This window comes from Ailuropoda melanoleuca, chromosome 3, assembly GCF_002007445.2.
Source record: "Ailuropoda melanoleuca isolate Jingjing chromosome 3, ASM200744v2, whole genome shotgun sequence".
Taxonomy (NCBI): domain Eukaryota; kingdom Metazoa; phylum Chordata; class Mammalia; order Carnivora; family Ursidae; genus Ailuropoda; species Ailuropoda melanoleuca.
In genome coordinates this window covers 113,999,482-114,011,487 of record NC_048220.1, presented here as the reverse complement: position 1 = coordinate 114,011,487, position 12,006 = coordinate 113,999,482, and the positions used below count along the sequence as shown (strand labels likewise).

Sequence of the window (12,006 nt, the reverse complement as noted above, 5' to 3'; positions counted from 1 at the left end):
GGGCTCAGTGACACAAAAAGTGACGCCGTGCTGCTAGCGAAGGTGCTAACAAAAGGCTTGCACTGTTCCAATGCCCTGCTGCCCGCGCGTGAACCAGCTGACGCGACCAAGACTGCCCTAGGACCCACACCACACCAAAGGGAGCACCTACCATCTAAGAGAAGTGGAAACCATCTGCTCCTGGCTTGGAGCAGTGCCGCAGAAAAGGAGAAAGCGCCACTAAGCTGGTGACGAAAGTCCTGCAAGAAACCCGGGTGGGGAGGGGAGGAGCCGCCAGGAACCGCAGGCTCCAGCAGCCCACCCACTCAGCTCTCACACAGCGGAGACCTGAATGGCTCACACCATTGGAAAGGTGAAATAAGAAGAGGTAAAATAATAAATGGAACAAACACATTTTAAACAAGAAATGGATTTCCCCAGTTTATCAGAGGACTTCCCCGGGTTTAGCAAACATGAACAAACCCGAGTCCTACTGCACAGAACTGGCTTGGAGGAAGTTTCCCTAGTGTACACCGACTTCTAGGAAGACAAAAAACACAAAGCAAAGTCCTATGTTTTTGTCATGGCGAGGAGGAAGATACTGTCTTCACCAGTACACAAGGACTTCTGAGGGTAAGCAAGCAAACAGAGTTGCGTTCTGTTTTTCAGCAATGTGCTGGGACCAAGAAATCATTTTCACCAGTATACAACGACTTCTACAGAGATGGCAAAATAAAGAGAGTTAAATCATGATATCCTAAATCTTCTGAGGAGAAAGAAATCGTTTCCCCCCACTGTACACTGACTTCTTGAATGTGAAGAAAAATGAGCCAGTCCATGTGGTAATTTGTATGATATTGCTAGCAGAACGATATAGTGTTCACCAGCATACAACGACTTCTACAGAGATGGCAAAATAAACAGAATTAAATCGTGATATCCCAGAACTTCTGAGGAGAAAGAAATCGTTTTTCCCCACTGAATACCGACTTCTTGAGTGTGAAGAAAAATAAGCAAGTCCATGTGGTAATTTTTGTTATATTGCTAGCGAGAAGATATCCTGTTCATGATCATAAAACGACTTCCACTGAGGTGGCAAATGCAAACAAAGTTAAATCGTAATATCCCAGAACTTCTGAGGAGAAAGAAATTGTTTTTCCCCACTGTACACCGACTTTTTGATTGTGAAGAAAAATAAGCAACTCCATGTGGTAATTTGTATGATACTGCAAGCAGAAAGATATCGTGTTCACGATCATAAAACGACTTCCACTGAGGTGGCAAATAGAGTTAAATCGTAATATCCCAGAACTTGTGTGGAGAAAGAAATCATTTCCCCCCACTGTATACCGACTTCCTGAATGTGAAGAAAAATGAACCAGTCCATGTGGTGATTTGTATGATACTGCAAGCAGAACAATATTGTGTTCATGATCATAAAACAACTTCCACAGAGTGGCAAATGCAAACAAAGTTAAATCGCGATGTCCCAGAACTTGTGAGGAGAAAGAAATCGTTTTCCTCACTATACACCGACTTTTTGACTGTGAAGAAAACAAGTCCACATGGTAATTTTTATCATATTGCTAGCAAGAAGATATCGTGTTCACGATCATAAAACGACTTCCACTGAGGTGGCACATAGAAACAAAGTTTCAGGGCGCCTGGGTAGCGCAGTCGTTAAGCGTCTGCCTTCGGCTCAGGGCATGATCCTGGCGTTCCGGGATCGAGTCCCACATCAGGCTACTTGGCTATGAGCCTGCTTCTTCCTCTCCCACTCCCGTGCTGTGTTCCCTCCCTCGCTGGCTGTCTCTCTGTCACATAAATAAACAAAATCTTAAAAAAAAAAACACACACACACACAAAGTTTCATCGTAATATCCCAGAACTTGTGAGGAGAAAGAAATCATTTTTCCCCACTGTATACCAACTTCTTGAATGTGAAGAAAAATGAACAAGTCCATGTGGTAATTTGTATGATACTGCAAGCAGAAAGATATCATGTTCACAATCATAAAACGAATTCCACTGAGGTGGCAAAATAAACAGAGTTAAATCATAATATCCCAGAACTTGTGTGGAGAAAGAAATCGTTTTCCCCCACTGTACACCAACTTTCTGAGGGCGAAGAAAACAAGTCCATGTGGTAATTTTTATCATATTGCTAGCAAGAAGATATCGTGTTCAGGATCATAAAACGACTTCCACTGAGGTGGCACATATGAAGTTAAATCATGGTATCCCACAACTTGTGAGGAGAAGGAAATCGTTTTTCCCCACTGTATACCGACTTCTTGAATGTGAAGAAAATGAACCAGTCCATGTGGTAATTTGTATGATACTGCAAGCAGAACGATATCGTGTTCATGATCATAAAACGACTTCCACCGAGGTGGCACATACAAACAAAGTTAAATCGTAATGTCCCAGAACTTGTGAGGAGAAAGAAATCGTTTTTCCCCACTGTACACCGACTTCTTGAATATGAAGAAAAACGAACAAGTCCATGTGGTAGTTTTTATCATATTGCTAGCAGAAAGATATCCTGTTCACCATCATACAATGACTTCCACTGAGGTGTTAAATATAAACAAAGCTCAACTGGGATTTCCCGGGATTGCCTATGTATACACCGACTTCTAGGAAGTGAAGAAACAGAAACAAAGCTAAGTCCTACTTTTTGATGTGGACTATGTAAGGAACCTGAGTGTCATCAGTGACCTGTAAGGAAAAGGAGCAGAGCCCAAGAAGCAGAACTAGACATTGAAACCTGAAGCCACATCTTAATACTTTTTTATTTTGCAAGCTTCACAAATGAGAATCCCTTCCTGAGGGAAGCTAGAAAAGGGCTCCTGCCCCAATCTCAGGGATCCTTAGACCCAAAGATGCAGGGGCAGCAGCTGCAACTCATGGTGGACACGGTGCGACCAATCCACTCCAGGCAGCCCGAGAACACCCGGATGTGGCTCCCCCAGGCAAGGAGGGGAGGCCTGCTGTGCCCCTGCTCTGAAGGATGCTCACTGTCAGGTCTCCCTGTCCAGCCCTATGTGGCCAGGCAGGGCGTCCTGGTGGAGGAAAGCTGCCGGTGGGTGAGTGGCTCGGGTTCCTCTGCAGGGTCCACCTCTCCTGCAGCTGCCTCTGGCTTCATCTGTGTCCCAGGCCAGAGGCCCGCAGTGGGCAGAGCCCCTGTTGGTTCCAAGGTGCTCTGGGCTCTGGGACAGACTTCGTTTTGCAGGTAGACCCAGCGAAGCCGCTAACAAGGACTGGAAAGCAGTCCTGAATCCAAACCACCGCCCTGACCTGGGAACTCTCCCAGCACAGGATAGAAAGGGAGTGGGTGAGGCCCACAATCTTCTGAGCACAGCATAGATGGAGGCTGGGGCTCTGGTGCCACCTCAGTGGAATCCCAAGCCCCTTTCGCAGCCCAGAAAACGCTGCTCCATCGCAGAGGAGGCCTCTGATCCGGAGGACTCAAGCTTTGCACCAGAATAAGTTGGCAAAGCCTGCGTGCAGCAGTACCACACACAGTCTGGGTATTTGTGCTCTCCTGGGCTTGTGGGCGGAGGCAAGGTAGAAGTCATGAAACTCAGTGGCAACAAATCAGTAGAAAAAACGAAACAGGGTAACATTGTAGAGCACACCCAGAACTCAAGCAGGAGATCATAGTTCCATTACCAAAACAAAGCAGAAAGAAAACAAACCGAAATGAAACGGGAAAAATAAGCATACCGTACAGAAACTAACCCAACAAAGAAAACACAGGATAATAAGGGCATGAAGAGGATAAATGATGAAGAAACTGTTTTCAGAAGTATATACCTATTTTACAGACTTTCATATTAACAAATGATTGGCTGACCTCATGTTTCCTAAGGCCTAACTCACTATCATTAAGAAATCATTTTTGCCTATGTAGACCAACTTTGGTGCCATAATAAAAAGAAACGCAGCTAGATCTAGATTTACAGAAGTTGCTATGATGAAGACATTATTATTTCCCCCAGTTTATACCGACTTTGAAGAGGTGAATCCATCATTGGTATGACTGAAAAATCGCTTTTGCCAGTACGCATCACCTTCTAAGGAACTTGATGCAACCACAGCTCAGGCAGAATACCCCAGAGTTACTCCAAATCAAAAATGGCTTTAGCAAACATACATCGACTTCTGTGAGGCTGACAATCGATAGCAGCTAACTCTGAATTTCCTAAAATTCCCAAGAATAAGAAATTTCTGTAGTCTGTTGAAGTGGACTTCTCTTGGACTTAGTAATGAAAAGCATAGCTCAGGCGGACTTCTTATTGTAAACAAAACAGAACAAAACAAAGCACAAAAGGGAAAACAACTAAATGCCACCAAAAAAACTCAGTTTTGCCAATAGACTCCTACTTCCATCGGACCTAATATCAAGCATATTTGTCTCCAAACCACAATTTGCTACGGTTGAGAAATGACAGGCCTGATAAACAGGTACAGTTTCCTGGAAAATCTGGATATGTTCCGTCTGGAATTGAATTCCCCGGATCTTAGATATCCCAGGCATGGGTTTATTCGGACTTAGAAGGACTGGAAAACTTTGGCTCAACGAAAGCGCCTCACGTTGCGCTAAGAAATCGCTAAACCGGGATTTGGTCGCAGTAAGAAATCTCCAAGGCAGGATTAAATACTGATTTGCCAGGAGTCCACGTGGACTTCCTCTTAGTAAGGAGTCCCGCAGGGCTAAGCCCTTGATCGCCGAAAGCCTGGTCTGGTGCGTCTGGGAAATTTCCTTGCCGCGGTTCCGGGACTGGTACAAGCGGTGGAAATCTTGGGCGGACTACACCGGACTTGCTACCACAAAGAAATCCCACGCACCGCTAAATCAAAATCTGCTAAAAAGCAAGAAATGGATGGTGACCGCGGAATCTCGAGCTTCTGAGACGGAGTGTAATTGTTCTAATGTCAGGAGGGAGGCGACCTACCGTCGCTGTGGTCGCTGGGAAAGAGAGAGCGCGGCCAGTCTCTACAGCAAAGGGACCAGTAGAGGTGGCGGGGCTGGTCCCTGGCCGCCGTGCCGCCGCCAAGACACCTTATGGTCGGAGAAAATAGGGAAACTGCACCTTGGAAATGGCCAGATGGGCGTGACTAGAGAAATGCAAAGTGGGCGAAACTAGCGGGGTTGCCCCCGAGAAACAGCCGCGTTGCGAATTCAACAGTGCGGTCGCTGAGAACAGTCCGGCTGTGACAAATGCGCGGCGCTGCGGCAGACCTGGGGCACAAATCCGGGCGGTGACAGGTCGGCGGCTCGGAGCTACTGGCCAAAGTGCTAAGGGGAAGGCCCGGCCCTAGCCATCCTGGGACAGAGGAAGGGATGGCACCCCGCGACCCTGAACCTTGCTCTGGGGCAATTAGTGGCACCTAGATCCAGAACTGCCTGGTGGGCGCTGCTAGTGAACGTGGTGATGAGAAACAGGCCTCGGGGTGCAGGACAGCGCTGTGGCTCAGATGCTGCTCCCGCCCCCGGAACCCGCCCCCCCGCCCCGGCTTCCGGGCTCCACTGGGACCCCCAGCGGAACCCCCTGCTGAGCAAAAGAGGGGCGACGCCAAAGAAACACACCCAGCTCTGCGCCTCCAGTGCTACCGGGAGAGCGCCAGCCAGGCTCTGCTTGCCAGAAAGTGGGAGGGCGCACGGTCCACCCGTGCAAGTCGTGGAGCCGAGGCTGACACACGCCAACAAGGGGCACCAAACGGAGCTGGGACCAACAAGGGGCCGCAGGGAGCGCAGAGCGTTGCAAGTGCGGAAGGCCTCGGGCTCCGGGAAGGGAGCTGTGCCGCCACCAACCCGCCGCTGGACCCGCTGCTCCCAGCATTTGTGATAAAGAGAAATCGCGGCTTGGATCCCACAAGGAGCTGCGGGAGGGACCCGTGGCCCCCTTGAAGGAAAGGCTCTGGGACACGCCCTGCGCCCGCCCACCAAAGGGCTGCGGTGGAGCCAAAGATCAACATCCCCTTTCCGGATCAACTGTGCTCCCTGCAGTTATCAGGGGCACTCACAAGGAGTTGCGTTGTCAGTGGAAATCCCTTAGTTCAACTGGTTGTCCTGCAGCCCATAAACCGCCTGAAAGCTCCCACTCTCCGTTCCCTAATCAATCCCGTCGGGTATAAGGAAAAATTTTTTTTTTTTTTTTTAATGCCAAGCCAGGAGGTTTTCCTTGGAACAAATTTTCCTCAAGGGAGAGAGTTCCCTACTCCCTTCTCAGTACCATTGGGCTCATCTAACTTTTCCCTTTATGGGAATACATAGGCAAACCCCTACTGGGAGTTGTGAAGACTCAGGGTTCCTGGCCACTTCATCTCTGGACAACCAGTTTCTAAACTCCAGGTTCTGAACTAGCATTCTGCCAGCCACAGCCCCCTTCTGCTGGCTGGCCATCCCTGGCCACGTAATAGCCCTCTAACTCCTCCGACCTCCCCTTAGCCTGATTCCACTACTCCCTCTGCCCCCTTCCCTAACCACATGGACTGGTAGCCACTCAAGCCCCTAACCAAGGAATTGGCGGCTCCCTGGAACTTGTCCCACCTTTCTAGGACAATCATTCCTATGCCACTCTCATAGTCCATTGGGACAATAAAATTTCAGTCTTTTATCCCCTATTAGATAGCAGGGCCCAAGTCACTGTCATTCCAGGAAATCCCTTTCAAATCCCAAACGGAAAGTCCTTCTACTTATAGGGCATTGCTGATAAAACAATCAAAGTTGTGCAGACCCATTGGGATGTAACTATTGAACCATTCACTTACATGGCGTCCTCTGGTGGTGTCCTCCCCCCCCTTCTTTCCTTACTATAGTCATGGATGCATTGACAAGATGCCAGTGCCCCATGGAATAAGGCCCAGCTCTTGTACTTCTTAGTGGGACTGCCAAAGGGATGCTTGTGACTCCCCCTCTCCAGTAAGGATGGTGAACACTCCCTAATATGGCTTAAACAGAGCACTGAAGGCCTATGCCCTGTCATTAAAGATATGCTTCAGACAAGAGTCATTAGCCCAAAAGCTCCCTTGTCAATAGCCCCATTTGGCCAGTACTTAAGCCAGTCACTAACGCCTGGCATCTCACCATTGACTATCTATTCAAACCTCACTGCTCAGGTTCCCTGATTAAGGCTCCAATTCCTGATATTATAGAACCGATTGAGGACACACAACAGGCCCAAAGAACATCCTCCACAGTCACTGACCTAGCTAGTATGTTCTATTTTGTTCCCACTGTGTAGGAATCCCAGGCCCAATTTTCTTTCACTTTTGAAGGGACTCAATATACATTTACTCAGTTCCCAATGGGATATTTAAACAGTCCTGCAAATGCACATAATCTCTGCTATCAGGTTTTATAAGATTTAAATACTTTACAGTTGGAAAGGTGCCATTTTGGCTTTATATTGATGACATTCTGCTGAGGGACATTATGACATTATTCCTTCTGAGGAGCCAGTATAGGCAGATTTGCACACCCTCACAGTCACATTTACACCCCACATTTATGCAGGCCCAGTTTTATCTGTCAAGTTTCTAGGTATCATCTGGTCCTCTCATTGCAGAAACACTAAAAGATATTGGCTGTGTTGCTCCTCTGTAGGAAAACTGAAAAAGGCATATGCTTCTAGAAATTATGAAATGTAGAGGTGCCTGGGTGGCTCAGTCAGTTAAGCGTCTGACTTTTGATCTCAACTCAGGTCATGATCTCAGGGTCTTGAGGCTCTGTGCTGGGCATGGAGCCTGCTTAAGATTCTTTCTCTCCCTCTNCCCCCTGCCCCCCCCCCCCCCTCTAAAAAAAAAAAAAAAAGAAATTATGTAATGTACTTATAAATTTGCAAATTTAAAGAATGCTGGTATAACACTCAGTTCACAATTACTTACTTCTTAGTTTTCCCTAGAAGTTAAGGTTTCTATGGGTTAAGAATTCTTAATAATATATATATAATCAAAGCTACTGGAAATAATAAGGGAAGCATCTTCATATGCCAGAAATGTAGTAGGTGTTTTCAGTAAGACAAGGTGTGAAGAATGGAGGGTGTTTTTTCTTAAGAGAAAAGAAAGTAATTTTGTCTTAAAGTGAGGCTGATTGTTTAAAGAAGAAAAACAGGACAAAATTGGAATGTAGAAAAGAAAGTTGTAGAAGGATTATAGAAAAGGAATGTATGAAAAGGAATTTTAATGTGTGGTCAAACTGGCTAAGATTAAAATTCATTCACTTAAAAATGAATTTTAATATCAAAAGTAACCTGGTGCAAAATTAGAATTTGGATTTTTTTCTCTGTTAAAAGGACAGTTTTCTTGGATTTGGGGTATGTTTTTGATAACAGATTGTGTAACGTTTCTTTACTTTTTTATGATAAACTTTTTTTATTACATAATATTTAGTAGTCCTACTCAAGAAGGTCAACAGAAACTTGTAAATATTCTGCTAAATAACAACACTCTACATACATATATTTTCAATGTGGTAACATTGAAATAAGCCATTTCCTTTATTCACATAGTTTTGCAAACTGGGGAATAAATAAGGATTCAAACACAGAAAAACTTTTTTCTTAAACTGGTAAGATTAATGGAGATTACAATTCTATTTAGTGATAAACCAATGATTCACCCTGACCCTAGGAACACAAAACTCAAAAGTAGCTCTTATTCAGAAAAGTGTGGTAGAGGGTGCATGGAAGTGATACGTTGTAGTCTCCGTAGTGGTCTATTTGAGGTGATTTTTTTAAATTGCTAAACTGTATTACTAACTCATAATAAAAAGTAATTGGTCAAAATTTAAAGCATTCTGATCAAAATGGGTCTGCATATGCCTTTGAGAGCCCTGTTGTTCATAGGAGGGAACTGCTGCCTGCACATCGGGCGCACCTTCCAGTGACCTTCAACATGTTCTTCAAAGTCGAGTTCTGATCGTAGTTGAGAGGGAACATTAATTCACAGAGGAGCCACTTCTTGTGAACGTCAAAGCTGGGATCAAAGCACAAGCCTGTTCTGTGCCCACGTCAATGCTGACTTGGAGGATCGGGAGCAGTGGGCACGTTCTCATCTTCTTTACTATCCTCGGGTCTTCTAAACCATTGGGCCCACTAAGGTTTCCACCAGGCTGGCTGCAGCCAACATGATCTTGCAGTCCCCAAGAAGGTACTCTCACAGGTGACCTTTGGATTTCATCTGGGTAAAAAGCACCATCTGCTCTGTCTCTGGTTTTCTGTGTTGCATACAGATGACCATACTGCAGCACTGGCTGTCTACTTCCACACTGCAGCGACATGACCATTTTGCTCTGAGCAGGTGTTGAGACACCGTGAGATCTTCTGGGGACTCTGGGAATTCTGACCTTCCATTTTCCTTACTGCTTGATTTTCTAGACTCCTTGTAGTTTCCTTCTCTCTGGAGAAGTTTTCCAATTGTGAAGTTAGACCATTTATCTTTGTCTTTCTCTGCCAGCTGAAGTTTGTAATTGTCCTCTACCTCAGCTAGTGCTGGGGTTACATTTCCAGCCGTCTTCACTTGCTCTTTCCATTTCAGCTCCATGTTTGCAAGTTCATCAGCATTTTCGTTGACTTTTGTTTTCTCATCCTGCAAGAGTTGTTTACCTTTATTATATTTTTCTGTTTTGTCAGCAATTTCTTTGCTCACTTCACAGACTTGCCCCTTTGTTACAATGTCAGAATCGTCTGCAGACGGTGGTGGCTGTATATGGATAGTAGAGCCAGCGGTAGCTGGGTCTGTGTTTATGGAGACATCATTCACTTTTTTGCTGATTCCCAGTTTTCCTTGTGAAGACACTGTTGCTATTGGCTGATTGGTCTAAAAGTTTATTTTTTTGTTTTTGGAGCTTCTGGCATTCCTTTTCTTTATAATGATCCTGCTGCCATTTGAAGAGAAAGTTTCAAATCTTCAACTTGTCTTCTCAGTTCACGTTCCCATATATCAGTCTTTTCCTGGCCTTTTTTTCCCCACAGCATTTAGTTTAAGTTCTGCCACTGCATCAGCTTTTTTCCAAGAGTGCGTATGCAGATCTGCCATTGTTTTGTCTTGCATATTTACAGCATCACTAAGTTCTTTGGCCAGAAAAACAACTTCTTGCCGAGTTGCCTGAACCTGTTCCTCTGCTTATGAAGTTGCTCCTTTAAAAAAAAAAAAAGTATCTTCCATACTTGAGGTTGTAAACAAGAAAGCCCTTTGCAGATTTTCCTTTTCAGCCAAGGGGAAATACAGCCTGCCAATCTCTTCTTTGAAATGAGTAATCATGCTTTCTTTTCTTCTTCTTTTTTTTAAGTTTATTTAAGGAACGCTACACTCAGCATGGGGCTTGAACTCACAACCCCAAGATCAAGAGGCATATGCTCCCCGACTGAGCCAGTCTGGTGCCCCTGAGTAATCGTGTTATCTTTAGATTCTTTAAAGTCTGGACCTCTGACACAAGCTTGGTATTTTCTATTTCAGTGTTCTTCAAAAGTACCTTATGAAGTTCTTTCTCATCCTTTTCCATCTTCAACTGACATTCCAGTTCTCTTTCAGATTGTGCCTAACTGAGTTTGTCCTTCAAACTGTCTTAATTCAGTTTCTTTTTCAATTGCTTTATGTGTCACTGACACAATACCTCCCTCAAACTGGAGAGCTTTGGATGTAGCATCATTGTATCTCTTCTTAAATTCTTCATTTTCCATTTTTCATTTTGTGATACTTCAACAACACCCTTTTGTTCTGCTTGCAGTTGGTCATATCTTTCTTTCTGATGGTTAAGTTCTCTTTCCATTCTCCCAACTTGTTCTCAAAGTTGTGTCATTTCTTTTTCCAGAACAAAAATTATCTTTAATAGTTCTTTTTCTTTCATGGTTTTCTCAATTATCAACTCAAGAAGGCCAGCTTTTTGGTTACCAACATGTCTGAATTTCCTTCATCTTCCATAGTAAGTAACTCTTCAACTGGAGAAGCTTGAAACTGGAAAGGTGTATTTGTTCCATGAATTTCACCCTTATGGGTAACATAAGAGAACTGATAAAATTCTCCATCATCATTTGGAAGGTAATATCCTTGAAAGGCTAATACACAATTAACTGTTGATCCTTCTACGATGTGTTCAGGCATAGGAGACCATAAAATTGTATAAAAATCACAAGCAGTACTCCATCCAACCTTGAGTATACCAACCCAATCTTTTGAATGTGGATGGTTATATGGAGTTGAGGTGTAATGACATTCCAGGTGTGCATTAGGAAGATAATTCTCAGCCACATTTTGAAAGATGACATGGGCAAAGTTGGAAGCCTATAAGGGGACTTCTTGAAGGGATGTCACTATGAATCCTTCGAAGGGCTCCGGGACAGAGGGAGCCTTAGAGAGGCTTCTGAGCCTATACCACCATCAACCGCCAAACCTCTCCCACCACCACTGCCTCCCTCCGCTGACTGGCTACACTTCCCAAGTTTATTTACCTTTTAAATTTTAAGTTTCATCATAATCTGTGGTCCTATTTAGACAAGCTCTTTGAAACCTTTTTAAAAATATTTTTTACAAACTCCCCAAAGTCAAATTGTGAAGTCTTTTTGACATGCAATATTTCAAAGTATTTGTTAAACTAGGCTTATTTGAAATGTAAATAAATGTAAAGTTTTTGTTAAGTTACGCTTATTTGATATGTAGATTTCATGGAATCTATTGTCAAATAAGTAATACGAAGCCTTCTTTATATTGTATTTTAAGATTGTGGCACATGTGGATGAAGTCCATTCTCCTTCTGCAAGAAATGGTCCCTTGTTGCCGGGCTTTTGCCATCTTGATGTCTTTGTAACAGGGAAGCACTCTGCTCCTGAATCAGAGAAATTAAGATGGGTGAACAATGGTTGTAAATGAAATGAACAGTCAGGTCAATGGGAAACCCAAGACACCTGCTTGGTTCTTCCCAGCTTCCTGGCAAACCCCATTTTTTGGTTTTGCATTCTTTCACCCACCCTAGTACATTTAAAATGACTCAAATTATGAATAGACATTGGTGAAAAAACT

At 44.3% G+C, this 12,006-nt stretch overlaps 1 protein-coding gene and 1 pseudogene across 1 annotated transcript; both read right to left on the bottom strand.

The window, feature by feature from the left end:
• Window positions 1-3,022: 3,022 nt before the first annotated feature.
• ANXA2R (annexin A2 receptor) lies at window positions 3,023-3,422 on the bottom strand. Its single transcript, XM_034655666.1, is given in 2 exon segments — window positions 3,023-3,398; window positions 3,400-3,422. Coding segments are annotated over 2 exon segments (399 nt in total).
• A 5,321-nt stretch (window positions 3,423-8,743) lies between these two features.
• LOC100476064 lies at window positions 8,744-11,295 on the bottom strand (annotated as a pseudogene).
• Between the last annotated feature and the right edge of the window lie 711 nt (window positions 11,296-12,006).